Below are 27,865 nucleotides of genomic sequence, written 5' to 3'. Positions count from 1 at the left end.
GGGGTTGTTTCTGGCTTTTGTTGTATTGTTGTTGTTTTCAGTCATGATAAAAGCCGCCAGAGTAGCAGATGGGCTACAAGCTGTGATAAATCACCAAAGAGATCAATATAACATAGCATCTAATAACTCCTGCCCAGGACTTGTAGTCTGCTTGTTCTAGTCCTAGTCCTAAAATGGGCTGTTCTGACAGCAGGACTATGTCCTGGTTTAATAATCATCCGATTTTGAAGAGTAAACAAGGAAATGAGACTGATTATGATTAAGGCTACGATTTAATTATGGGTATTTTTAATAAAAGTCATGGACAGGTCACGGGCAAGAAGCAAAGAATCACTTATACCACAAATACCCCTGACTGAATCTTGGAGGGCGGGGGAGCCTGGGGGCACATGGCACCACTGCGGGAAGGCAGCCCTGGGGGGCCCACAGCACCAGCTGCCGGGGGGACCTGCTGCCACTCAGGCCACCGCTGGGGCGGGAAGCCATGGGATGACAGCCACTGCTCCGGCCGCCCCAGGACCACTGCCAGGACCCCCCAGGACCACTGCTCAGGTGGTCCCCTGGGCCACCCATATTGGCCGCTGCTCTGGCGGTCCCCGGGGCCAGCTGCCCGGTGCAGCTGGTCCCAGGCCTCTCCAGCAGCAGCTGGTGCGGCTGGCTCCAGGGCCAGCTGCTTGGGCAGCCTTGGGGTCAGCCACACTCCTGCTGCAGAAATCACAGCGGTCGCAGACCCAGAGCCCTAGTTACGATTAATGGTAATCATTCTGTTTGAAAGATTTTTGACTCACAAACATCTTTTTATACAATTGTGACAACAAAGCACATGGATGAGAACCTGTCCCTTTTCCAACAGATAATAATTGCAGTGAGCCAGTTAATAGCAGATGTGGCACTAAATGGAGGATCGAGGTTCCAGGAGTCGCTATTCATTATTAATAACTTTGCAAACAGTGACAGGCCCATGAAGGTAAGTTTGATGAATTAAAACAAATAATAAGTTTGCATTACCACCACCAAGTACATGGTCTGGGAAATGTACACAGAGATCGGATTTAAAGATCGAATGTTATGTATTTCTACTATTTACTCGTGTAACCCTCTGCTGAACTATGTGTGTCGAGTGAGAGCAAACAAGCATTTTGGCCACGGCGATTTGAGCTCTCACTCAATGACTGTGAGAGCTGTGTCAGGCTCACTGTCATGTTTATTGCAGCTGGATGGGAGGGAGAACTCCTGTTGAGGTTACAGCTTTGTATAGCATTATTTTCTGGTCATCCAAAGATCTTTCCAAGAATTTCTAGCAAAGGGAGGGAAGAGAGGACCAGATGTTTCTCGTGTAATAAAACTAACCATTAAAAATAAAAAATTGAGACAATCGCTCTCTGTAAAAGAGGTGAAATGTTCACCATATTATTTGCAGTCTACCTTTTTTGGAAAGCAAAAGCCTTAGTGCTAACGTAGTATGAATAAATTCTGTCTGCTTCCGTAAATATCAATATACAATGCTTGCAATCTGGTCACATTTTACACTATGTAACTGCCAGTTTAGGAAAGGAAAAACCTGGGAAATGTTTTATAAGACCATAATTTTCATATTACTTAAAGACCGGGGAGGAGGAGAACCTAAGTAGAGTTATGCCCTGTGATAGAATGAAACTGGTCGTTGGAATTGGTAGGTAACAGGCAAAGATCCGTAGTTCTGTTCTGCACAGGAATGTAAATGTGCATTTGAAGTTCACTGAGCCACGCTTTCTTTGCTGGCTGTATTTTATACATGTGGACAGGGCTGTCCTTAGGCATACGCAGCATACACAGCGCACAAATTTCATGGTGCCCTAGGCAGCTGCGTGCTGCATACGCACCAGCGACCAGCCCTATCCCTTGGCCGGTCCCCCCCTGCAAGGGGCAGGGCCATCCCTAGGGGAGTGCGGGGCCCCGGACAACTCCCTCCACCCTGCCTCTTACCCTTCTCCTCTGCTCCACTCCCGGGCCACCCCCATTCCACCTCTTCCCCCAGCGACCCCGCACTCATCGGCAGCGGTGGGAAGCGGAGCAACCCGGCCCCAGCCTGCTCTACTCTGCCAGCTCCCAGCCGCGGCGCTCCGCTTCCTGCCGCCAGTGAGTGCGGGGAAAGGATCGCCCCCCGCACTCACCGGCAGCGGCGGGAAGCGGAGAGACATGGCCCCAGCCGGCTCCGCTTCCCTTGCCCCGGCCCCAGCCATGTCGCTCGGGTTGGGGAAAGGACGCCCCCAGCTCTCACCCGTGGCAGGAAGCAGAGTGCCGCGGCTGGGAGCTGGCGGAGTAAAGCGGGCTGGGGCCGGGCTGCTCTGCTTCACGACACTGCTGGTGAGTGGGAGGATCCTTCCCCCAAACCCCCTCCCCTGAGCGACACAGCTGGGGCCGGGGCAAGGAAAGCGGAGCGGGCTGCTACTGGCCCCCCGCTAATCCCCTGGGCCACTCGGGGCCTGTGGGGCCCCCAAAAGTGGCCCCCCACAGCTCCTGCCACCCAGGACCTGAGGAGGGAGGCCTGGGGCCCCACACAGCACCCCCCGCAGGGGGGCTGCGTAGGGCACCCAAATGGCTAGGGGCAGCCCTGCATGTGGACCTTTAAGTAATACACTTTTCAGGGAAGGGAGTATGTCTGTTTATTTCTAGTTTTTACTTAGCATTTTTTTTGTTCTGTGCACACGTTTAGTACAATAGACCACATTAGACAGCGAACAAGTGAGGTAGGCATTGACTCAAGTGAAAAATACTTCAGGAATGACTGAAGGCCCAATTCCGTAGCCTGTACTCACGTTGAGTAGCACTCGCTCACCCACATGCCAATCCAGTAGAGTACGTAAGCATAAGTAGTCCCACTGAAGTCCATTTGGCTACTGTTTACAGGAGCAACTCAAGTAAGAGTTGCAAACTCTTGACCCTGACCAAGAGGATTCGCAGGCCCAAGTGAAATGCATTGATTGCATAACAAAATGACACAGTATAGGCTTCATGGATCAAAAGTCCAGTCAGCATCATCTCCTGTACCTTGCATGTGAAAATTGCTACCTGCAGTGTACATAGTAATTAAATCCATTGCACGCTCAGTGAGTTGAAGGGTTGACATCTGTCTGTCTGTGACAAAAACCTTGAACATCTTTATTTCTGTGTTTGCTTCTAATTAGATTTGTTTTGTGCCAGGCAACTGCTTTCCCCTCAGAAGTCAAAGATTTGACCAAGAGAATCCGTACCGTGCTTATGGCTACTGCTCAAATGAAAGAACACGAAAAGGACCCTGAAATGTTGATCGATTTACAGTACAGCTTAGCCAAGTCCTACGCTAGTACTCCAGAGCTCAGGAAAACATGGCTGGACAGCATGGCAAAGATCCATGTCAAAAATGGAGACTTTTCTGAGGTAATCTGTCAGATTCCATTGAAAACAGGTGGTGTGGAGAGGCAGAGATTCCAGCTGACATAGTAACTGCTCCTGTTTTGTTGTATTTTGCAGGCTGCCATGTGTTATGTCCATGTAGCAGCCCTTGTTGCAGAGTTTCTTCACAGAAAAAGTAAGAGTTTACTATTGGAGTGGGGAATGCTGCAGCCTTTTCTTTGTGTCCATCTCTGAGTTTACAGGTCATCAAAATGTTTTCAAGATCAAATTCACTTGATCTGATAAACAGTTGTTTTCAGGTTATACTGGGTTCTTCTAAAATAGTGAACTCTACGGCATAGGAATTTACACATGTAAATGCCAGTCTAAGTATTCAAACACAGGACTGAAATGTCCTAATCAGTGTAAAAACTGGCTCCCCAATATTTTGATCATGCCACAAGTGTCATTGCATAGAGGTCAAAGTAGTGCGTTCCTTCACAGCGGGCGTACAGGCTAAGTGCAGTGAAAGCGGAATTGTTCTACGCCCTGTACAACTAGATAAAGAGCCAGTGGTGACAGAGGACATTGTGGCTTAGTGCAGAACAGGAAGTGGCGGGCAGACTGGTTGGTTTTAAAATATCACCATTTTGCATGTAAAAACAAGTTTTTCTTTCGAATAACTCCCTACTCTGACAGTTAATGCACTGCACTCCACCTGTCGGCTCCCTCTGATCTTTTAATCTAAAGGGCGCCATTGAAACTGTAGCTTGAATATCTCTGACTGTAGTTGATCTGCAAACACTAGGAAGAAGGGAGCAGAGACCAGGAAACCCTGATTTTCAGCTGTAGTTCGCAAAGGTGATTGATGGCTCCTTACTGGCATACTGGGGGCCTAAGTCCCAGAGAAGTATATATTTTGTGTTCGTCGAAAACATTTCTGGTTACATATACAAAACGTACATGACTGTACATGGAAGGGTCATTGCAAATCCGGATACTCTCCAGTCATGTGACTGGAGAGAAAGGGAGACCGAAGCCAGCAGCAAAAGAGGAACAGTTCCAAAGGATGTGTGAGTTCCTGAACTGCATTGCTCATCCATCACATGGGCAGGAAAGTGACACTTTTGCCATGCCCAAGGAAGTATTCTCAATTTCAGACTCCATGCCACTAGAAACAGGCAACCCTGCGCATTCGTTACCCTGCGCTGCAGCATGCAGCACTGCCCATCGCTCAGCATGCACATTCAGAACACAAACACACCCGTGTTCCTTCTGCCTTCTCCTGTACAGTGCAGCCCCCCTCAGGGGTTCACGGATGACTCTGTGCAGTAGTTGCTAAGTGAGACACGTGTTCATTGCTTTGTGGTAGAGGAAGCCAAGGCTATTGGTGGAGGAGGGCGTGTTTCTGAGAAGTGGGGCCCTTACCAGATGGAACAGGCTTGCCAGGTCATGGCTGGTGTCCATCAGAAGGAGCAGGCCAGCTGGCTCTGCCATCAGACAGATCCAGGCTGTTGGAGTAAGCCACAGTCTCAGAGGACATGCAGACTGACAGTTTGTTGAACAGTATGGCTGACACAAGGGGCAATATGTGTCCATGCCTCAGTGATTAGTTAATACTCCCCAAATTCCTTGCAGCTGCAGAGGGGTCAGTTGGAGGCCACACTCTCGAACGTCTTGATTCATCTATTTGGGTTCTATTCCTCCCTTTTGAGGTACAAAGGCAGAGCAGCCTTGGGACCTTTCTTGTCCCTTTTACTTTGCAATCGACTCTTTCACTGAAGTGCTTTTGGACATTATTATTTTTACTGCAGTAGCACCTAGAGACCCCAACTGAGATCTGAGCTCAGGTGCGGAACATGCCCAGCCAGTCTGGGCCCAAATGATCTAACAGTCCAAAGAGACAAGACAGACAAAGGTTGGGAGGGGAAAGTGAGGTTCAGAGAGGGGAAGTAACTTGCCCAAGGTCACCCAGTCAATCAGTGACAGCACTGGGAATAGAACCCAGGTCTCCTGACATGCATATAAGTGCCCTATTTGCTAGCCCACACCGCCTCCCATGCTGAGGCATGATGGTGTATATTAACGATGCTAAAACATAAGCCACTGTATAACAGATAACATGAAAGTAAGTTTAGCTTTTCATGCACCAAGTACAATGGGAATCTGCATGACAAAGATGGAGCATGGGTAACCATAGCATGGTATTCCATACACTGTATTAGACTGTTCGATAATATTTTAATTCTAACTTTATTTTTCTTTTTGCCTTCCATAGAATTGTTCCCTAATGGATGCTCATCCTTCAAGAAAATTACGCCCAATATTGATGAAGAGGGAGCCATGAAAGAAGATGCTGGGATGATGGATGTTCACTACAGCGAGGTGGGATTCCAAAGCGCAGAACCTTAGATTGAATGAGAATAATTCTTTAAGAATGAGTCACCCACCCTTGTGCTGCTGAACTGTTCTGATGTCTTTCATGGTCCATCTCCCTAAGCTTACTTAACTATGAACAGCCTCCGTTTTGTGCTTCATACAGGAAGTCCTAGTGGAGCTATTGGAACAATGCGTAGATGGCCTGTGTAAGGCAGAACGTTACGAAACGATTTCAGAGGTTTCCAAACTGATCATTCCGATTTATGAAAAGCGCCGTGAGTTTGAGGTAGCTATTTGGAGCTTGGCTTTGTGTTAATGAGAATTCCCCAGGCTGCTAGTAAAGAAATTCTTAGTTTGTGAGTGATGAGCCAATGTGATGGGTTGTATCATTTCTTTTGTACACTCTGTATTATTGACGAATGTTAAACAAAATAAGTTAAAGCAAGAATCTGGAGGCTAATAGTTCCCATGAGATGCCGCAGATACAGAGATCTCTTAAATAGGGACCCAATTCAGCAAAGATTATAGCTACCATCCACACCATAGAAGCCCCTGTTTCTGGGTGCCCTTAGACTTGGGAAGGCTTCAAAGCTTTGAGGATTTTTTAAAACTTGAATGAGTCCCTTCCTTTGACCTGGGGGTAATTGACACTAATTGGGACCCAGAGCCACCAGAGCTTCAGCTGCCCCAAGGCAAACATTTTCTCCTGTTCCCAGACGGATACTTGTTTCTCCCGTGCTCCTTGAGCTTTCTTCCAAGAGGCAATGCAGCCCAACGTGTCCAAACCCACTTCAGCAGGACACCAGCCAGGAGAAATTAGTTGTGCCCTATACAATCGCCAGCTGCTCTGCTGTAGACCATGGAATTGAGTCACTGAAAGCAGATGAGAAACCAGACATTAAAACTGTACCTCCAGCATGTCTTGACTTGCTTAATGCGCAGTGCTTGCCTATCTTAGTGGTTCACAGCCCAAAGGACTGTGCAGGCACATTCCTAAATCCACGTCATTTCCAGCTGCTAACCAGACAGAAGAAATGTGAGCTATGTTCCAGCATACAGTTGTATATGTTACTTTCCCTCAGAACAGGTTCAATGCACAATCAAATCTGCAGGGAAGGCATTCTTGAGGTCAGGCTTTCAGTGATGCCAGGTGATTTTCTGTACTCCATGGGCCACACGCTGTCCTTGGATGATCCCATTGGCCTCACTGACAGCAATGCCTATATGGCTGAGGCATAAAAATAAAAATGTCACCACAAGCTTCAGGAAAAACAGAAAGTTTCAAATATATCAGCAGTTTTTCACAAAAAGTTCAGTTTTCAGAAAATGGCGATTTTCATGGGAAAAACTTTGAGTGAAATATTTCAAGCAACTCTGCTTTCAAAGACTCAGTCCTGCAATGTGCTGAGCTCTGAACCCAGCAGAGCATTTAGGCGTGTGCTAAAGTTTAATAGGAGCAGCCCGACTGAAATGAATGGGACTACTCTTGTGCTTAACATTAGGCACATGCTTAAGTCTGGCATTTTCAAAGGAGCTTCTGTGCTAGGCTGAATCAGGGCAAGAGTGCTCAGTATTTTGCAGGATCGGCTCTGACTTCCTGCTCACATAATTCTACTTGAATAATGTTGAAACACACCTGGCTTTTTCTGCTTTCCAGAAACTTACTCAGTTGTACAGAACACTTCATAATGCTTACACTAAAATATTGGAGGTGATGCACACAAGAAAAAGACTTCTAGGAACCTTTTTCCGAGTGGCCTTTTATGGACAAGTAAGTACATAGATCAGCTTGCCAACTAACCTGCCCCAAGCACCCTGTCTTTGCTCCGCCGTCTCATTCAGGAAGCATTCTCGTTGTGTTGACCACTAGCTTCTTTAAGATGGTTCTGTATTTTGCTCACTGGTGCTCTTTTATATAGTAAACTCTTCAGTACAGGGCTTCTGTACCTTGTTAATGTGTTGTTACAAAGCTTTATGACACTGGGTGGGATTCTCAAAAGCAGCTGACTGATTTAGGATACGAGTCCCATTGATTTTTAATGAGATTTCTCCTCTTAAATGACCTAGAAGCTTTTGAAAATCCTACCCTGTATAAATATTACTGTAATGAGTTAACAAAGTTTAAAAACACTTCGGCTTACACAAGCAATACAGAACCAATAGCGACCGTGGATATTTCCCTCTGCAGAAAATCATTGTGACTTTTCAGAATATTAGCATGGGTGTGTTCAGGGGGAAGGTCTGCTTAAAAACTGGTGGCACAATATGGCCCACTGTTATTACAGGTTTGACATACTCCAACCGTGGCTCTGTCTGCAGTGCACATAGTCTGATGTCTCTCACTTTGGACTTCTATAAAATCAAAGACAGAATCCCTTTTAATAAAATGTACAAGGGGCAACAACTGGCTTTAATTTTCTATATGTTGGGATCATTCGAACTACATTTACAGTAATGTGACTAAATGATATTCAGCCTTATTCCCGGTACAGGTTCCAGATTTTCACTTTGAAAGTTTCACCAACTTTTTATCTTTTACTACACAGAGATCGTTTTAACATATAAACCTATCTTATCTGAGAAGTTTTTAAAAAACCATTTTAAAATGAGTTTTAAATTAAATGTTTAATGTCAAGAAATCTCTCCATTCACCACCTACGTCTTTCTGATTAATGCTAGACTTTCTTTGAAGAAGAGGATGGCAAAGAATACATTTACAAGGAACCCAAGCTGACGGGCCTGTCGGAGATCTCCCTGAGACTTCTTAAACTTTATGGAGAAAAATTCGGAGCAGAGAATGTAAAAATTATCCAGGATTCAAATAAGGTGGAGTTAAACGGCATGTGGTGTCACTGAGTCTAGACAGCCCTGCTAACAAAATGCTTGGAAGAGTGAGCTCTAGGCTGTAGAGTAGAGAGATTCAGAGGAATGGAGACTCCATTTTAACATCCCCAATCCTTTGGGATTGTCCTCCTCACTCCTATAGAACTCCCTCCATGTAAACATCACACAGTCGGGGCCCTGTGAGGTTTGGAGGAGGCAGGTCTCAGACCAGAAGGAGGTGGATCTGGAGGGCTTCCAGGTGACAGTGAATGAAGTATTAACTCATGCTCTGCACCCTCTCCAGACTGAGACACGCAGCCAGAGGCAGAAAGCAGGGAGCAGCATAGAGGGGCTGATGCCCATATAGTCAGGGACAGGATTGGCTATGGGTCCTCAGGACTTGCCAGGCAGGCATGAGATGCCCCTAGTCCCTTTTGCAAACTCCTCCCTTTTACTAGGACGATGCCGTGGGATTTCCCTAGGACGTGTTCCATTCATGGGAGTTCCTCCCATGCAGCGGGTGCTTGACATGCCCGTTCTGCTGCAATCGCACATCCCTCTAGCAGTAAATTGTGTTTTTTATTGAGTGTAAACCTGACAGTGTTTTGAACACAGGAACTACTTGCAGTAGCTTTGAAATGTCTGTCACCATCACAGGGTGTGACTGTGTCTTTATAGTGCTATGTGAGCAGGGGAAGGCCGTTACTGTGTGAAGGTGCTGGGAGCTTATCGCATAAGCAACCTGACGCTGTCTGGCAGAGGTCCAAAGGAATTCTTGTGGGTGAAATTCACCCGAGGCAGCAGGGTCGGTCCAAGGCCTGTGTGCCACTTAAGCCCTTGAAATAGCGTGTAAGTGGAACTAAAGTGATGTATAGGATTCATGCAGGTCCTCTGCATGGGGTGAATTACACCCAGGATGGATAAATATGTGAATATCTAAACTGGTCGTTAATATAGTTTGTGCCTGTTTCCTCTTTTAGTAAATAACTCTCTTCTATCATAGGTCAATGTCAAAGATCTTGATCCCAAATATGCTCATATTCAAGTGACTTATGTGAAGCCCTACTTTGAAGACAAAGAACTCTCTGAAAGAAAGACTGAGTTTGAAAGAAATCACAACATTTGCAGATTTGTGTTTGAATCTCCTTATACCTTATCTGGGAAAAAACATGGCTCTGTGGAAGAGCAGTGCAAAAGACGGACCATTCTAACTAGTGAGTAGGACATTCTAAACATTAGGGAATAGGAATCAGCAAATATTGTTTTAACACACAAATCACAGCTGATTAATCTCCAAAAAATGGCAGGAATACCTTCTGTAACTTAGAATCATGCAGAATTGTTCCTTTCGGTTTGTTACATATTTTATTTCCACATATAGAATGTTTAAAGTGTCAACTAATTACAGTATTAACGCCTGGATCTCAAATTACTCCTGTGGGAATTCTGCACCATTATGTGGGCACAGAATTCATGGCCCCCACAGATTTCTTTACTTCCCCGCAGAAAAATTACTTTCTGACGGGAAAGCAAAGGGAAGCTGCAAGAATGGTCACGTGCCTCTCCCCAGCAGCATGGGCGTATCCTTTCAGACTCCCAGAGCAGCCGGCGGAGAAGTAAATCACTGCGGGGGCAGAGGTGGAGGAGCCCCCTGTAATTGAACTCCCACCCTGCCAAGCCCCACCCCCGCACACCTGGCCCTCCTCAGCCCTACTCTGTGCAGGGCTTAGCTGCTAGTCCAGGCTGGGCTGGGGATGGGGGAGGAGCGCACTTCCCCTGCACAAAGCGGCCGGGTCAGACCCACCCACAGAAACCTCCCCTGGTTCCACCACACCCCGCTTCCTGTCCCTATCACTCCTCAGCTCTGGAGTGCGGGGTCACTGTATGGGGAACAGCTCCCCTGTCCTCCAAACCCTCTTGCATCTGGACACCCTGTATACCCAGTACCCCCGCCAAGCCTCACTCCCCAAACCTACAACCCCCCTGCCCCAGAACCCCCACCCTGCTGAGCCCCAGCCCCCTGCACAAGGCCCTCCCTGCTGAGCCCAACCCCCATGCATCTGGAACCCTGCCGAGTCCCTACTCCCCTGCATCCGAACCCCCACCCCTGCACTCAGACCCCCACACACACTGAGCCCCAACCCCCGCAACCAGCCTTCCCATTCCTGCACCCAGATCACCCCCTGCACGATGAGCCCCACCTCCTGTGCACCTGGACCACCCCAATGAGCCACCCGCACATAGACCCCCACTCCACTGAGCCCCAACCAACTGCACCCGGATCCTCACCCCACCAAGCCCCACTCCCCAGCACCCAGACTCTCCATGCTGAGCCCCAGCCTCCTTCACCTGGGACCTCCCTGCAGAGTCCAACTGCCCCTGCATCCAGACCCTCCTCCCCCACTGAGCACCTGAGCATCCAGATCCCCCTGGCACCCCCACCCCACTGAGCTGCTGCACCCAGACTGCCCCATACAGAACCCTCTCACCCCACACCTGGATCCCCCCCACTAAGCCCTCCACACTGAGCCTGCCTGCCCACACCTGGTGTGCCTGGCACAGAGGAGTGGGTTCCCGAGGTGTTTCTGGGGCAGGCCCAGCCCTGGCGCTGTGTCAGGATTGGGTGCAGCCTCACCATCGAGTCCCTGTCCCACCTCTGTGCAGCCAGTGATCTGTGCTCCCCAATGCCATGCTGGAGCCTCCACATTTATTTACTGAAAAAATTTGCAGAATTTTGCAGAATTTTAAAATATTTTTAAATTTTTAATATTCTGTGCAGAATTTTTAATTTTAATTGGACATGGACTGAGTCTCCATATTGTTTTAGATCTGATTTATTCAACCTCACCACTTCCTCCCCCGCTTGTTTGTGATCATGTCATGCCTAAACACTATGGATGAAATCTTGATTCCTCTTGCAACTGAGTAGCAAAACTATGACTGACTTCAGCACAGCCAGGATTTTACCTTCGCTTTGTGAAATCCTCAGGATAGGGACCTGTCTAGATCTGTTCTGTGAGCCTTTGGGAAGGGGTCTACTGAGAAGATTTTCAGACTGTACATTCTGTTTAATATGTTTAATAGCTTCAAACTCGTTTCCATATGTGAAGAAGAGAATTCCAGTAAATAACGAACAACAGGTTAATCTCAAGCCAATTGATGTTGCTACTGATGAGATAAAAGACAAGACAGCAGAGCTGCAAAAACTCTGCTCTTCCAATGAGGTTGACATGATCCAGCTGCAGCTCAAGTTGCAGGGTTGTGTTTCCGTACAGGTAAGGCCCGTCATTAGCACAGCACCTTGAAATCATTACTCTGTTGACAGAACAGCTTATTTACTTTCCAGAAATCATTAACTAGCTCATTGGAGCACTGCAGGCCAGACCCTGCCAACAATACCTACTGTAGTACTTACCACTGTAAGTCAATGGGACTACTCATGGGAGTAAACACTATGCCCAGTTGTGTTCGCAGAATCAGGCCCATATGTATTTGCCCATTGTTTGTTTGTGGCAGGTGTTGGTTATATTTAACAGCTCTGAAAGACTGACCTGGAAAAGACAGAAACAGCTTCATGAATCCTGACTTGTCCCCAGTCTGAGACATGGCCCATGTCAAGAGGTCACTCCCTAAAAAGGAAATGAAGGAATATCAATTTCTTCATTTTTCTTTTTGTATGTAAAGATTATAAATAGAAAAGTAAAGTCTAGCACAGCCCTTAAAGCAAACCATTGTAGCTGATAAACTCATATCGTGCATTCTTTTTAGTGTATCTAGATTGCTGAAACTTCAAACCCGTGTGTAAAATTTTCTAATACAGATAGCTTGGTTGGTGCTTTTCTTCTCTGAAAGTGATTTTTAATAAAGTAAGCAGCATTCAAGATTATGTCTAGAATGTGTAATTTCATGAGACTGTAAATGTGAAATAACAGCAAAATAATGGGATGAGATGATGCAGACAATGGATATTGACTCGACTATTAACATAGTGCAAGTTCAGTAATTTTTAGTTTACAGGGTGTTTCTCCATGTCAATATAATAAAATACATAATATTGCCCCAGATATCTGTATGAAATGCAAGACAGCCAGGCCCTCTTTCATGCACATGATATGGGACTGGTGGTAATAAATAAAAAATTGGAAAAACATCCTGAAGGAAATAAAACAAATATTAGCAATAGAATTTGAACAGGACTGAAAGGTTTATATTAGGAGCTGCCCTCTTAAAGAGATTCAAACCAGGAATATATTGAATATAATGTCTTTAAACAATTTTGGGGAAAAAAGGGAAATGTTAATAACATCATAATATGTAGTCAAGATTCAATATGTTGCTTAATATTGTTAATTCTGTATGAAGATATACTTATCAAGACAATATCATCATAATGTCTTATTGAAAATTACTCAGAATATCAGTAAAGAATTTTTTTCCATTCCCAAAAGTAAAGCCTAACATTTTGAACTACAGGTGCCTTCTGTTCTGTTACATAAACAGCACTATAGTATTGCTATCCCATGACCATATAGAAATGCACATCTAGTGGCATGAAGTAATAGCTTAAGTAATATTTCTAATAAAACAAACTTCTTACCCTCTGAAATTAACCTAAAAGCTGCAGCATAAATGAGTTCTCACATTTTGGGTTTTAGGTTAATGCTGGTCCGCTGGCCTATGCTAGAGCTTTCCTGAATGACAATCAGGCCAGCAAATATCCCACTAAGAAGGTGAATGAGTTAAAAGAAATGTTCAGGTAGGTTACTAAGTAATTGAATTAGCCTGCTGGCCATAATGGGCTATATGGTTTTTCTTATATTTTTAATTATCAGAGTTAAGATTTGAAATACTAATTCAAAGATTTTGTACTGTCCTTCTGATTTTGGAAGGAGACTGGTTTCCACTTTCCTGGCCCAAAAGTATCCTGACCATGATGAGCTTACCGAATCCTAGTCAGAACATCTTGCCTCCTCCTAACCCTGAGACCATTGCCCGTCACGCTGACTCATACTGTCTCATTTTTTTATACTTCCCCATCATCGGTCTGCCTGTATCCATCCATGTGTCTCTTGTCTTAGATGGCAGGGACTCTCTCTTCATTCTGGGTTTGTACAGCGTCTAGCACAATGGAATCCTGGTTCATGACTAAGGCACTTGGGGCTACAATAAATACCATAAAATAATGATGATGATAATAATTAATTTATAAATACACCAGTTGCTGCATACTGAAGCTGACTCTGTTTTTAAAACTAGAGCTTTCATGAGCTATCAGGTGCCCAGTCTCAACACCTAGACAAAACTGTTTTTTAGAAGGGGAAATGTCTCGCTAAAAACCAAAGAGTGTGTGTGTGTGTGTGTGTGTGTGTGTGTGTGTGTGTGTGTGTGTGTGTGTGTGTGTGTGAGAATTTTCTTAAATTATGCTTCATTTCGTGATCTTTCAAGAGAGACTTTTCTAGGGGGATGTCAAACTGGAAAGAACTTTAAAATATTTAAATAAATCCATTTACTGTCCACGTGGTTCCATTACTCTCGCTTCCATTGCTACTTTTGCAAAGATATTTGATTTCAAACAAGAATTTGTCTTGCATCTGTCTGTCTGTCTATCAGTCTATCTACCTACCAATCTATCCTGTCATTCTCTCTGTGGTCTTAGAATTGTGCCCAACTCTGTGCCTTCCAAGAGATAACTAAATATATTAAATAGCTAACTTCCCGTCCTCCATTCAGTTAGGGCCACTGTAGCTTTTTCCCCACTTTTGTCCTTCCCTCTCTCCTCCTTCCTACTAGTCTGCCTTTGGTATCTAGAATTCCTCCAGGAGCAATGAGGCACACCCAGCCTGCTCCCCTGCTGCTGCCCCCTTTGCTGGGTGCAGCTGCCTCCCACCCCAGACAGCTGACCAATGCACAGGGGGAGCAGGCTGTGGAGTCTTCTTTCCTGTCCCCTTTGGGGCACTGGGCACCCCTGGGAAGTAGTGCCGGACACTTATGCTTGCCACGAAAGAAAGAGGGAAGACATTTTGTACCCCTAACCCTGCTGCGCAATCTTGCGGTCCCGGCAGCTCTGTCCCTTTCATAACACAGCCTTTGAAAGTCAGACGCACACGGTTATTTCACCACAGCCTCAGACAGGGGAGAAGCGGTTATGTGAAAGAGAGAACTTAATCCAAGAGTAACAGTAACAGCCGGGAATAGAATACAAACATCCTTTTTTGCTCAGTGCCACTCAAGAGAGAACCTGTGGGTTGCTTTTTGGATTAGCTGTTGCCTTGTGCTTGCCCATGGGGCAAATTTGTAAACAAAGTCGCACACATCCGTTTGTTTTTTGGCTCCAATCTGTAAATGTGAATGAGAAATAATAATGCCCAGGGCCTATTTCTTTCATCCCCAGGAAGTTTATACAGGCCTGTGGACTTGCTCTGGAACTCAATGAGCAGCTCATTAAGGAGGACCAAGTAGAGTACCATGAAGGACTAAAATCAAACTTCAGAGACATGGTGAAAGAGCTTTCCGACATCATCCATGAACAGGCATGTATTAAAGAGACTCCAAAAACTATGCTGAAATATTATCTCTAGTCTGTGAGCACAATGTAGTGAAATCACATTCCATGGGCAACTTAGTGATAGGAAGAATAAAAGAGGGGTCATCTGACTCGAAAATTCTACAGAATCATTTCAGTGGAGGGACTCCCTCCCTCCCTTTTCCCTCCTCCCCCCAGTGGCCAACTCCAGGTCCTCTAGTTGGTGGGAATTTTGATAATACAATGTCTTCAGAAATGGGTCAAGCTGGGTATCATTTGCAAGCCCTTTCTTCCACACACACAGTTGTACCAAACATGGCAAACCCAGAACAATCATATAGCTACCTATTGGAGAAAATGTTGAAAATCAATGTTTTTTTTAATTATACTCTAACACAGGAATGCATTGCTTACATAAACAAGGACATTGATCTCTAGCAATCCTAGGGAAGTTATCCTTGACATGTAGGACTGAAAATATTTATTCATCAAAGTCCTCTCCATCTAGGGCATCACTGCTAGACCCGTTGTCACACTGATTCTCGTCCATATCACACTTGGACTTCTCTGTACAAGGAAGGCTGCTGGCTAAACATTTGCATGGTGGTGAGCACCTGGTTTTTGCACACGAGCATTTTATTAGTTGAAGGATTGATTGGGAAGCACATGGTATTTCACACATGACTAGTGTGATCAGTCCATCCTTCAACACCTCTTCATGCCTGATAGGGGATGGTAGTTTTGGATATGTTTGATCATCCCAGAGCCATTCCATTGCTTGATAATTTGTCCTCTAGACAGCACCCCTTCTCAATGGCAGTTTTGCTTTGTCTGCCTGCCTCTTGGAAAACGTCTACCAATGTAATGTTGGCAAGTGTCGTAATGTTGGTCTTCAAATGGCGAACTTGGCATGTAATCACCTCCAGCGTACTTATGACCTCATCAGTGACTGTCTCAGCTCTTCCAAGCACCTCCAGAGCCAGGACAGAGTCTTTGGAGGCTGAAACAAAAGCCTTCCACTAAGATAATTTGGTCTTTCCAGCCAACCTCCAGTAGTGTCATTCTGAAAGGGCGTGGCGACCTGGCAGAGTGATAGGAACAGGTCTCTGAGGGATACCCTGCGATTCTGCTCCTTAGTAGCAGGCACAAAAACAGAATCTTTTGAAAGTCTTGGGTAGCATCTCTGTGACATATCACGGTGCAATCCAGATCAGTGAGGGGATGTCTCATCATTGCCCTGTAACCTTAGGTGCCTTTACAGTGTCTTGCTGCTGTAGCTCCCACAGCCTTCCAGCATGCCAGCCACCCCCTGTGTGTCTGTGTAGAACTGCAAACTTCCAGCCACATTTGGGTTACCTTCTGCAGGGTGACCCCATCATATTCCCAATCGCAGATTTCCCCCCATAAATGTATGTCCTGTGCTGCCCAGCCCTCTCCTGGACAGTTCATATTCCTTAAAGGGAATAATATACAGTAGCTTATTATCTTAAACAGTTACCCAGACACTGTAAGATAAACACAGTGGATTAGGTAAAACAAGTTTATTAACTATAAAGAGAGAGATTTTAAGTGAGTACAAGGAATGTGGCATAAAAGTCAAAATGATTACTAGAAAAATAAAGATAACACTTTCTAGTGCCTAGCTTAACAAACTATATTAGATTCAAAGCAAAATTTCTCATCACATGCTTCCAAGAGTGTTACTGACCAAACTCTTCCAGTCAGGGCCCCTTCCCCAGAGGCCAACGGCTGCTTCTTTTGTCTTCTCAGGTGCAAAGAGCGAAATGGACAGGGGGAGAGAGAGGACGAGGTCTCTTGGGGTGTTTGCTCCTCCTTTTTATAATTTCAGTCCTCCCCTTGAAAAACATTTCCAGCTGAGAACCAGGAGATGGAGGTCTGATGGAGGAAGGAGACCTCCAGCTGTTTTTTGCTAAATCTCTTTGTCCATGTCCCCTTTTCTTGCCAAAGAATGGCCACTTGATATGTGATGTCCCATCAGCTTTATTACATCTGGCTGGGGCATCGGCTTGCCCTTTGTTTTAGAGAAACAGGGTTAGCCCCTCCTTAGACTTATCTGGGAAACACACTTCGGTCATAATGTCAGCTTATGTTCATAACTTTACACCTAATGGTGCTACATGCATTTTACCATGATATTACTGATCAGCAAGTTATGAGTTTTCAAATGATACCTCTCAAGGCATACTTTGTTCAAAGATTATTACAATAGTGTGTAGGGTGTGAGTATGGCGTGCATTCCGTCACAATTGCACAGAGAGCACTAGAACATCTGAGTCTTGTGCAAACATTTGGAGTTCAGTTGCACCTTTCTTTGTGACATTGATGGCATGCAAGATAATTTTAACATCAGCCTCTTCGTGAGAGCTACGAAGAAACTTCACTGAACCATGCATGACAGTAGCTTCGTAATGCCATGTCTCACAATAATGAATGCCTTTGGGCTAACAACAGAAGAAACAGGTGTTCTTCTCTAAACACATACCTTGGGACTTAGTATAAGGCAAGTCTTGCCCACAGCTGGCACTTGTCCCATCAATTTTCCTGTTGCTTGATGTACTTTCTCTCCAACCTTGCCATATTCAGTTTGTGTGCATTTCTTAGAGCATGTAAGGTGCCACAAGCGTTAGGTGTAACCAGATCCTCAGTGGTCTTATCCTCCAAAGATTCGGCTCCTAGTTGGTACTCTTTGTCTCCCCATTGATACCTAAAATGATCAAGACCAAAGTAAAACCAAGGATTTTCTAATAAATTACTTTGGGATTGTATGTAATATAAATTACTTTGGGATTGTTACATAATTATATGCATACTGTTTGCAGATGGATTCTGACGTCTTAATCGGTGCCTCATTACAACTCTTTTGGCAAAATAAGCAAATCTGATAATACCACTGACCTGCTTCTTTTTTTCCCCAATGATGGCAAATCAACCTGATGCACTCCTTCCATTTACAGTAATCTGTAACATTAAAAAAATGATTCAGGTGTCATGTTCTGAGCATTAACTGATAACACAGTACTGCCAGTCAAGGGCCAAGGTGTAACTTTGTGAGGGCTGCATGTTTCCCATGCCTGTGGTAAAGTATAATTACAAAAGCATTGATTTTTTTAAAAACATTTTGTCAAATATCCAGCTCGATAATTATTCTAGTTTTGTCATGTTTGGTACCATTGTGTTGGTGGCAGAAAGGGGAATGATACCCAACTTGACCCACTTCTGATGACATTGTATTACCAAAATTCCCACCAACCAGAGGACTTCAAGCTGGAAGTGGGAGGGTGGGCAGGGCTGCATTAACCAGTAAGCTAATAAGGCAATAGCCTTAGGCCCTCCTATTTTTACGCCCCACTGGTCAGGCAGGGGGCAGAGCCGGGGCGGGTGAGGGGGAGCAAGCTGGCAGAGGAAAGGCAAAGCAGCCCCCTGTGGCTTGGAAGGAGCTCAGCTGGGCTGGCAGCCTGCGTCGCCCTGCGCTGCAGGAACACACTGCCAGGGATCCAGTTAACACTGGTACCGGACACTAAAAATCCGGTTACCACGGGAACCTGTGCCAGCCGTGGGTGTCGTTTGAGCAGGCCTTGCCCCCCCCCCTCCCGCTGCACCCAGCTCCTCCCACCCGCAATTTCTCCGGAGCTCTGCTTAGCTGTCAGGGAGGGAAGAGTCTCCCTCTGACCAGCTCCTTGGCTGAGGCTGGCAGGCAGCTCCAGGATGCTGCCTCCTGGGTCCTAGTGCCCATCACCGTCATCTTCTGTGTATGCTGGGTCCCGTTTCTGGACAACTGGTGAGTGCCTGTGGGGGGCAGGGCAAAGGGAGGGGGATGGGAAGGGGAAGAGGCAGTACCAGAGCGGTAGGGTGAGAAGCTTGCACAGAACCTGCACACACTCTATCCAGCTTCAGCCAGAACTATTGCCCCTCCCATGTATAAGGAACGAACGCCCACACATTTGTAGGAAAAACAAAACAAAACATCCTATTCTGGATACCTGTCCTTTAACTTTTACAGAACCTTCCAGCGAGGGGCTTCAGAGGTATGATGCACTGTGTTCAATACTGTATTGAACTGTACTAAAAATCAAAGACATCCAATTTTTTTCCTTGGTGTATTTTTCTGTACTGGGATGCACAGGCAACCAAGTTCTTTCCTTATGCTCAGCCTAGTTCCACAGGTCAACGCAGCTTTGTACTTTTAAGGGGTTGCAAAATCACTGGAGGAAGCTCAACATACAATGTTGTAGGTTTCTTCCTCCCCTCTCCCTCAAGGATTTTAAATCCACTTCTTAGCAGGCTATGATAGAAAGACTGGCTGAATAGGCTAAAGGCAGGTTCTGTCCATTTGCTGGTTGGTTCTCTAGCTGTTCTATCCATCATAAAAGTACCTCACATTTGATTTCTTTTAAGTTTCATTCCAAAAACTTAAAGCTAAATAAACCTGAAGTTAGTTAGTCCTCATTTTTCTGCTCCAATTCAAACTAACTTCTTTCCCAACTGGAAAATGTTGGGTGAGCCTGGAATGTGATTCGAGACGGGAATGAGAACACAGGCCAATTCCTGCTGACAGCTGCACCTGTGTAGCCTTATTGACTTCAGGAAGAACAGATTTTTGCACAAGAATAGATTTTGGTTCCTTCTGCTTTTTCACATGTGGTATAAGCAGAATCTCATGCACTTTCCTCCCCTAAACTCTGAGCACTTAACGAAAAAAATAAGCAAGGTCTACTTGATTTATACCTGCAAACGAAACAGCAAGCTCTCCCTTCATTCTACACCAGCCTTAAACACCAGACCTGATGTAACAAGGGTGTCACTACAGCAGCCTTGGTTGGACTGTTCTTTTGAAAGCTCCTTACTGGTTTTTTAAGATGCTGATTTTCAATGAAGTTTTTTTGTTCAGCGGGGCAGAGAACACAACAGGGAATAGCTCTGTTTTGTCAACTCCTAGTCACTCAAAAGCTGAAAGGCTTTAGATTAAGTTTGTTTAATGTTTGTACAGTGATTTTGAAGAGCTAACATAGTACAGAAGTGCTAAATATCATGACTGGGCAGCCATCTAATGATCTGTGTCACTTCTAGCTGTTATCTTTTTCTTACAGAAAGCTTAAAACAATCACATGCAAACCGTAGGGGGCTGGTGCACACAGAACTCATGCTTAGAAAACCTCAGGTCAGAGCTGCTGATCACACATTCTAGAATAGATAATACTGAGTCCTGCCATGAGTGCAGGGGACTGGACTAGATGACCTCTCGAGGTCCCTTCCACTCCTATGATTCTATCTATTATTCTAATTGTGGAAGAGCTTGGTGACAGAATGCCCTGATGCGGTGCATCACTGGAGATTAACTATGCAAACTGGGTATCATCCCACAAATAATATTTGGGTTCAATGTGAAAACAGTAATTCATTATCCTTAGCCAGTGCAACACTGGGAGGCAGCTTTCAGAGCAAGACAGCCTAAAATACAATGCCACCCAATGTCATTTTCCCACTACTACTTCCTCTACTTCAGTGGATTTTACACCTGAGTGGTTTTCTTTTACATAATAAAAGCTGGCTGCCTCCCAGGCTGCAGTCAGAGTGAGATAGGGTGTGTGATGTAGAGGCCATAGCTTGGGGGAAACACCTGCAGGGCTTGGCTTTGCACTGTGCCGGGGAGAGCTGAGGGTAGAAGCACAAGGCTGAAAGAGGTGAGCAGGATGGGGAATGTTGCAGTGTTCATCCTCATAGAGATGAGCACTCCACCACGTAGGAGAAAGGAGACCTAAGAGAAGGACAGCATAGCATCCCTCGTGCTACCTCTTACTCAGAAGTATCTGTTTGAAGAATTGCATGTCGTGAGAGTAGAATAAACTTGTTAATTTTACATAAATTAATATGTAAATATGTATGTAGAGGAACGTTTGATGACTTCATAATTCATAGTTAGGCCCCTCATAACCTTAATCCGGCCCTGGGGGTGGGGTGGGGGTAGCAAGTCCTCCCTGTCATGCTGTAGAGGGTGACACTTTTGAAATTATGATCCTGTAGACTTTTACAAATCAAGTGACACCTCCCTTACTTTCCTATCATTAATTTGCCCACAGAATTACACATGCTCTCAGTCTGCTACCCAAACATGGCTATATTGTGTGTCAAGGACTTAAATGGGATTTTTTCTTTGTGCTTGAAAACAGGCTCAAATTTTTCTTTCATTATTTAATTGCATATGAAAACCCAAGCCCCTGAATATGGAAGCGTGGATGATTCAGTAGATGGAACTCTAACCTCTGAGTTTGTTTTGAGCCTGTGCCTCATTGTGGAGTTGCAGCATACTGTGCTTTAGGGTGCAGCCTTCACAGATGCAAATAACTAGGATCCTAGCCATGTATAGGCATGAAGAACTCTGGCAGTTTTTGCCAGAATACAGTAATAAGTCTTGGCTTGCTGGCAACTTGATTAGTTACATCTTGCCTATATAAATTCCTTCCCTCATTTGTCTGATGTTTTCTGCTTCCTGGCCTAAACAGCAATGTATGGGTTAAACAGCATGTAAAACCCAGGAGGGAATGAAGTGGGTGTGTGGGTGTTATACCATTAGGCCTGGGCTACACTAGCGGGGGGGTTCGAACTAAGATACGCAACTTGAACTACGCTATTCGCATAGGTGAAGTCGAAGTATCTTAGTTCGACTTACCTGGCCGTCCTCACGGCGGCGAGTGAACTGCCGGGGCTCCCCCGTCAACTTGGCTTACTCCTCCTGCCAAGGTGGAGTACGGGCATCGATTCATCGTGTCCAGACAAGACGTGATAAATCGATCCCTGATACATCGAACACTACCCGCTGATCTGGCGGGTAGTATAGACGTACCCTTAGATATACCTGCACTGTAATCACACTTTGGGAATCTTCTGGGTGAAAGGTGTTGTACAGATGTAATCTATGATCAATAATACCATAGTGTTAACAGAAAAATAACTTGTACCATCCCCATTAACATGGTATGAAATCTGAGGCCAGTTGGCTCTTCAAACTGATCTCTCTACCTCTGGGATCATATCTTTAATTTATAAAAGAAAGTTAATATAACAAAGCTACAGTTCCAAGTGTCTAAAATGAATAGTTCTGTTTGTACTATGTGTTTCCAAGTGTTTGTAACTTCTGATTGAACAAGATGTTCTCAGAATTTCCTAGTCATGTTATGCACAATAATTTCATCTCTCACAGGTTAGAATACTATATACAGTATAATTTTAAATGAACATGTGAAATCAAAATTATTTTACATTACAATAGTCTGGGGCAGTGGTTCCCAAACTGGGGTTCGCGAAATGTTACAGGGGGTTCTCGGGAAAAAGATTCCCTAATGGCAGACAGAGCTGTCCCTAGGACCCCAGGCACCATGGGGCCAGCAGCCCAGAGCCCCTGGACTTCCAAGAGCTAAGCAGATCAAAGCAAGCACATCTATCACACTGAGGAGACTTAAACTTCAAGACTCCTTATAAGAAATGGAAAGGGAGGTGGATATTTTTTGCTGTTTTTAAAATTAAATAGGCAGCTAGTATTGTTTTTAAAATTATTATGAAGAACAAGTTTAAGCTTTGTTGTAATGTGCGTTGTTTGCCTGGACTGCTCAAGACCTGAATGCTTGTGTAGGAGGAACTCTTTAAGTTGGCTTCTTAAATACCTTCCTGCTGTTTCACATCTGATACTCCTTGATGAAACATAGGAGCTTTGTCTTATAACAGGCTTATTCAAAGTGATACAAGCTACGAACGTGAGATCTTGGAAGAGCATAGGCGTGCGCAGCCCATTTCATTAGGGTGTGCACCCAGGGAGCCCCGCCCTGCCCTAGTCCCGCCCCCATCCACTCCCTCCTACTTCCCGCCCCCTGACTTCCCCCATCAGAACCTCCAACCCCCCCTGCTCCTTGTCCTCTGACTACCCCCTCCTGAGACCCCTGCCCCTAACTGCCCCCCAGGACCTCACCCCCTACCTAAGCCTCCCTGCTCCTTGTCCCCTGACTGCCCCCTTAGAACCCTACCCCCTACCTGTCCCCTGACTGCCCCGACCGTTATCCACACCCCCACCCCTAGACAGACCCCCAGGACTCCCATGCCTATCCAACTGTTCCCCACCCCCAACAGGACCCCCAGAACTCCTGACCCATACAACCCCCCCGCTCCCTGCCTCCCCCAATCCCTCTCCACACCCCTGCCTCCTGACAGCCCCCCCCAGAACTCCTGACTCATCCAACCCCCCCAGCTCCTTGTCCTCTGACCACCCCCTCCAGAGACCCCCCCCCACTGCCCTCCCAGCACCCTCCTTGCTCCCTGTCCCCTGACTGCCCTGACCCCTATCCAGTCCCTGCCCCCTGAGAGACCCCGGGACTCCCATGCCCCATCCAATCCCCCCTGCTCCCTGACTGCCCCCTCCAGAGACCCCCCGCCCCAATCACCACCGCCCCGGATCCCACCCCCTATCCAACCCATCCTGTCTCCTGACTACCCCCACCCCTTATCCAACTCCCCTGGCCCCAGACCCCTTACCATGAGATGAGGCTCCTAGCCTCCCCGAGGAGCCAAACACTGCCCCACAGGAGTGTGCAGCCCCGGCCCCCAGAGTGCTGCGCGCACGGCGGCATAGCTCCAGGGGAGGGGGGAGCGTGTCTGCCTCACCACGGAGCCAAATGCTGCCCCATGGGAGCACGCAGTCCCGGCCCCCAGAGCGCTGTGCGCGAGGCAGCATGGCTCCAGAGGAGGGGGCAAGGCGGGGAGGGGCCGGCGGCTTGCTGCGCTCGGCCGGGCGTTCTGGCCCAGGAGTGCGGACCTCTCGGGTTGCCACGCCAGGAGAGTGGAGCCATTTGCCCACCCCTGCATTAGGGTGTGCCTGGGCACACCCCGTGCGCAGGCCTATGTGGAAGAGTGTTGCCGTTTTCATAATGTAATAAAAATACTGTAATGATAAATAATAATAAATAATAAATAGTGTGTAATAAGCATGTCATAAAAACACATTTTATATTTCCAAGATCACTGCTTTTATAATTTATACTCAGATAAAGGAGAAAATCCCTGGAAATATTCATTTTTAGGAGGGGGTTCACGAGACTTGACATTTTAGTGAAAGGGCTCACAGGTTGTTAAAGTTTGGGAACCACTGGTCTGGAAGGAGGATCTGCACACACTAAATAATGATTTTTGTTTGATTAAACAGTTCCCTTCATTTCTATTATAACTGTACCATTTTATATTCATATACATCATCAGGTCTCTTGAAAAATATTTCATCAAATTCAGTGGTGATACAAACAGTTGTGTAAATTGATAGGAAAATGTATGTAAGTGGCAAAGTATAACTTGCATCCATTTGGCATTTGCAAACCAAGTGGATGCAATGTTGGTTCAGGTCAGTGGGAGTTCCCCTCTCTTGTGCTGGGGCTGAATTTGGCCCTGGGAGTGTTGGGGAGGAGGAAGGTATTAAGGGGGGGGAGGGGTGTCTGCTTTATCTTACATCTTCTAGTTAGTTGCTTTTTCTGCTGCCTACCCCCTGCTGTGCTTTCGCCACATATTATTACCCTGTTTACTTCACTGCTGAATTTGGCCCAGAAAAGTTCACAGGAGTTGCACCTGCTTACTCCACTCTTTTTTGGCAAGTAAGCCTGACCAAGCTATTGAATTTACATGCAGCTGCCAGAATTTGAGGGTTTTTTAATTCTGCAATATTCAAATTGAAAACAAATCAGCTAGTACCACGCCTTAGCATCACAGCGGGTAGGGGGCTCTTAGAACAGAGATGCATTGTTAATATACTCCCTATTATCTGAACACATTTAAAAATCCACCATCTTGTTCTCTTTGATGAATGGGACAACGTATTCATGCATTATCTGCTGTTTTCAGGTTAAGTGCTAGCTTAGAATATTAGTTTTCATTAATGAAGGTTCCACATTTTGCATTGTATAGAATGAATAGCCCAAGACTTCATATAGACAAAACTGATCTTCATGTTTGTCTTACTTATTACATGTAGATAATGGTTGGCTTTGAATCTTTTGTGCATTTAATAGCAACAAAACATCTTTACCAGTTTTACCATAATGAAACTCTTCTGCAAAGTTCCTTGTTAAACACAGAGGAGGAAATTAGGTTAGTTTAGAGGCCCAATTTAAATTTTAAAAAAATTGTTTGCTATATGTTTTTAAAAAATCAGCCAACAAACAAATATTGTATGCTATTTTGATATGGGAGGGAGAAGGGCAACCCACTAGATGCCCCACTGAGGCCCACTTTCAGGTTACTTAAGATAGTGAAGGGACGGGAAGCTGCAAGAGAGAGAGATGGGGAAGAGAAGGGTAGAAGCAAAAGTAGATGGGGAACTGCAATTGGAAGACACAGGGAACCACAGAAAGAAACACTGTGCTAGATGGCCCAAAATGGGCCAGATTCTGAGCTCAGTTCCATCGGTGTAAATCCAGAGTAATTCCTTTGGCTTACCAGTGCTCCACAGAATGTACACTAAGCCCCCAGTAACCTACCCCAGGAGGAGCTCTTTGAAATCAAGGTACAGCAGATAGGTAGTATGTTGTAATTCCCACTGTGCCCTGACTTTTTTGGCAATAAATGCAAGATTGATGACACAAACATTTATGAATTGGTGTTGATTTTGCCAAATTGTTTTTTAGGGCGGGAAAGGGGTTTTATTTTTTTGGTTTCAAACAGACTTTTCATTCAGAATCTTCCTTTAATTATATTTTTAAAATTCAAAAAATTGCTCACAATCTAAACAAAACATTTTCTTCAACTCTAAACAAATTTTTACTTTTGAATTCTCTGAAAATTTTCATTTTCACTCTAACCCAAAACAATTTTTTTGACTTTTTTCAAAATTGCCAGTAAATCCGTTATTGACCAGCTCTACAGCCATGCTCTCTAAGAGAGTACCAAAACCAGTCTCTTCATCTCTATGCCTGCAACTATGCTATATTCACCACCCTGCACTGACATCCATTGTCAGCAAAGGGTCAATTTGCTTCTGTGGGGAAGGCTCAGAACTCCCACCTATTTAAATGGGATCTGAGCACCTAGAATCTTTCTACCATCAGGTTGTACAACCAAGTGGGTTCCTATCTGTATTTGTATTTACCGCTCATCCTGACATTTGCATCACAGAATTTAGGTTTATTTTCTAAACTAGAGAAGTGTGCAAGGCAATAAAGCTAAATCTACTGAAATCAGACTGAGAAATATGAGTTTCTGGAGCTGTGTCTCTGTTTCATTTTGTACATTTTTAAGTAAATGCTGCAGTATAATGAAGTTTGATTTCTAGGTCATGTGTTTAGGTCATCAGATCATACTATACAATACTGATTTTGGTTGAACAACTAAATAACTAAATCACATTTGTTCTAAGCTATTGTTAAAATATACAGGTATAGCAGTAAGGAATTCTTAGAGAGAGTCTTGCCTGTCTTTAAGCTGAACAGTCTCTTCTTCTGAAATCTACCTAATAATATATATGTATCATACTGTAGTTACTGAATAACCATTCTTTCTCATTTCTTTGTTATGCTGCCTTTGCAACCCAGCTTTGAAGACAAAATTGGGTAATGCTATGCCACTTTTGCTTTGTGTATCTTTTAAAATAGTGATATCATGAGTGAATAATGAGTTGAAACGTGACTTAATTACTACCTTGTTTTTGTTTAGATGTACCAAGAAGATACTATGCATTCTCCCTGGATGCACGACTCCTTACACGTTTTTTGCGCAATCAGTGGGACATCTGGTGACGGAGGTTATGGTTCACTTAGATCCACTGCCGAAATATAAAGAGATTTACAAGTAAAAGTGACACTTTACAGATATTTCTCAGGAATACTTGGAGCTGTGCAAAGGATGTTAAAATTCAAATGAGTGACTAGTATACATTCAGTATTTTTTTCCCAAAAAATTAACATGCTTTCAAACAGGGTTCTCGCTTATTTTGCTGAGCAACATTGAAAGTGCCCGGACAATTACACCACTGTGCTTGTTTTGTACTTTTTTTAGTTAAATATATACAGTACGCTGAAAGGCATTTATCAAAGTATGTACTGAATTGCTTAAGTATGAGTTGAAATTGTAATGGTAGTCTGTAAAGTTGTAAAATGGAATATAATAAAGTGTAAAACTGCTTTGTAAGTAGAAAGTGGAGTACAGTGTATAGACATTAGCCCTGTGCAATATTTGCTGCTATATTCCCAGTCTCTCATGGGCATGGGGTATGCAGGTCGGTGTGGAAGTCAACCTGCCCTCAGAGCACTTATGAGCAGGAGTGGCCCTAATTGTTTTGCCAGCCATGGTAGAAAATGTTTTCTCTGCCCCATCCTGCAGCAGTCAAGCCTAAAATGTATTTTTAAAAGGCAGAGTAGTGCAGTGGTACAGCACTTCCTAGAAGCTGGCACCCAGGGCCACAGCCCTGCTCGCCCATTCTTAGAACCGTCCCTGCTCACTAGAGATCCAGCCTCCTAGAAAGCGATTTAGGCTGTATATGCTACCCATGCACCAAGAGGCATTATTATACAATAGGTAGACTTACTTAGTTTGAATCCTGCATATATCACAATTAACACCTAATACAGACACCACATAGTCCACAAATAGACACTCTGTCAGGTGAATCGAAAGGAATCCTTGTTGAGCGTCTAGGGGACTTACCTCAGCGGGCTTTTTGCCTCTCTTACATTGTCTGATTGAGGAACGGTCATTATGACTAAGCAAGATCTCTGATAATATAATCCTTTGTTTATATAC

The 27,865-nt window shown here is 44.9% G+C and overlaps 1 protein-coding gene and 1 long non-coding RNA gene across 6 annotated transcripts in view; one reads left to right on the top strand and one right to left on the bottom strand.

Moving 5' to 3' along the window:
- DOCK11 (dedicator of cytokinesis 11) overlaps positions 1 to 27,260 on the top strand; it is a 123,589-nt gene extending 96,329 nt beyond the window's left edge. For 2 of the 4 annotated variants that reach the window (XM_008178978.4, XM_008178977.4), the window contains 12 exons: positions 854 to 967; positions 3,184 to 3,399; positions 3,493 to 3,550; positions 5,633 to 5,739; positions 5,897 to 6,019; positions 7,391 to 7,504; positions 8,413 to 8,559; positions 9,560 to 9,770; positions 11,641 to 11,831; positions 13,212 to 13,312; positions 14,948 to 15,086; positions 26,780 to 27,260. In XM_008178978.4, the coding sequence (XP_008177200.2) occupies positions 854 to 967; positions 3,184 to 3,399; positions 3,493 to 3,550; positions 5,633 to 5,739; positions 5,897 to 6,019; positions 7,391 to 7,504; positions 8,413 to 8,559; positions 9,560 to 9,770; positions 11,641 to 11,831; positions 13,212 to 13,312; positions 14,948 to 15,086; positions 26,780 to 26,902 (1,644 nt within the window). In that variant the 3' untranslated portion in view covers positions 26,903 to 27,260. Of the gene's footprint in view, positions 1 to 853; positions 968 to 3,167; positions 3,400 to 3,492; positions 3,551 to 5,632; positions 5,740 to 5,896; positions 6,020 to 7,390; positions 7,505 to 8,412; positions 8,560 to 9,559; positions 9,771 to 11,640; positions 11,832 to 13,211; positions 13,313 to 14,947; positions 15,087 to 26,658; positions 26,677 to 26,779 lie in introns of all 4 variants that reach the window. The other 2 variants (XM_008178979.4, XR_010590316.1) reach the window with 2 other exon arrangements.
- Positions 11,619 to 26,892, bottom strand: LOC112058713 (uncharacterized). 2 transcript variants are annotated; one of them, XR_010590318.1, is made up of 5 exons: positions 26,765 to 26,892; positions 17,996 to 18,058; positions 17,583 to 17,804; positions 11,972 to 12,107; positions 11,619 to 11,871 (listed from the first exon to the last, which is right to left on the bottom strand). It is a non-coding gene; the product is annotated as an uncharacterized LOC112058713 (long non-coding RNA). The 2 variants fall into 2 exon arrangements; XR_006174679.2 differs by lacking the exons at positions 11,619 to 11,871; positions 11,972 to 12,107 and having other exon boundaries at positions 15,440 to 17,804.
- Positions 27,261 to 27,865: the final 605 nt, after the last annotated feature.

The sequence above is a fragment of the Chrysemys picta genome, chromosome 9 (assembly GCF_011386835.1).
Source record: "Chrysemys picta bellii isolate R12L10 chromosome 9, ASM1138683v2, whole genome shotgun sequence".
Lineage (NCBI taxonomy): Eukaryota > Metazoa > Chordata > Testudines > Emydidae > Chrysemys > Chrysemys picta.
This window is presented reverse-complemented; position numbering and strand designations above follow the sequence as displayed.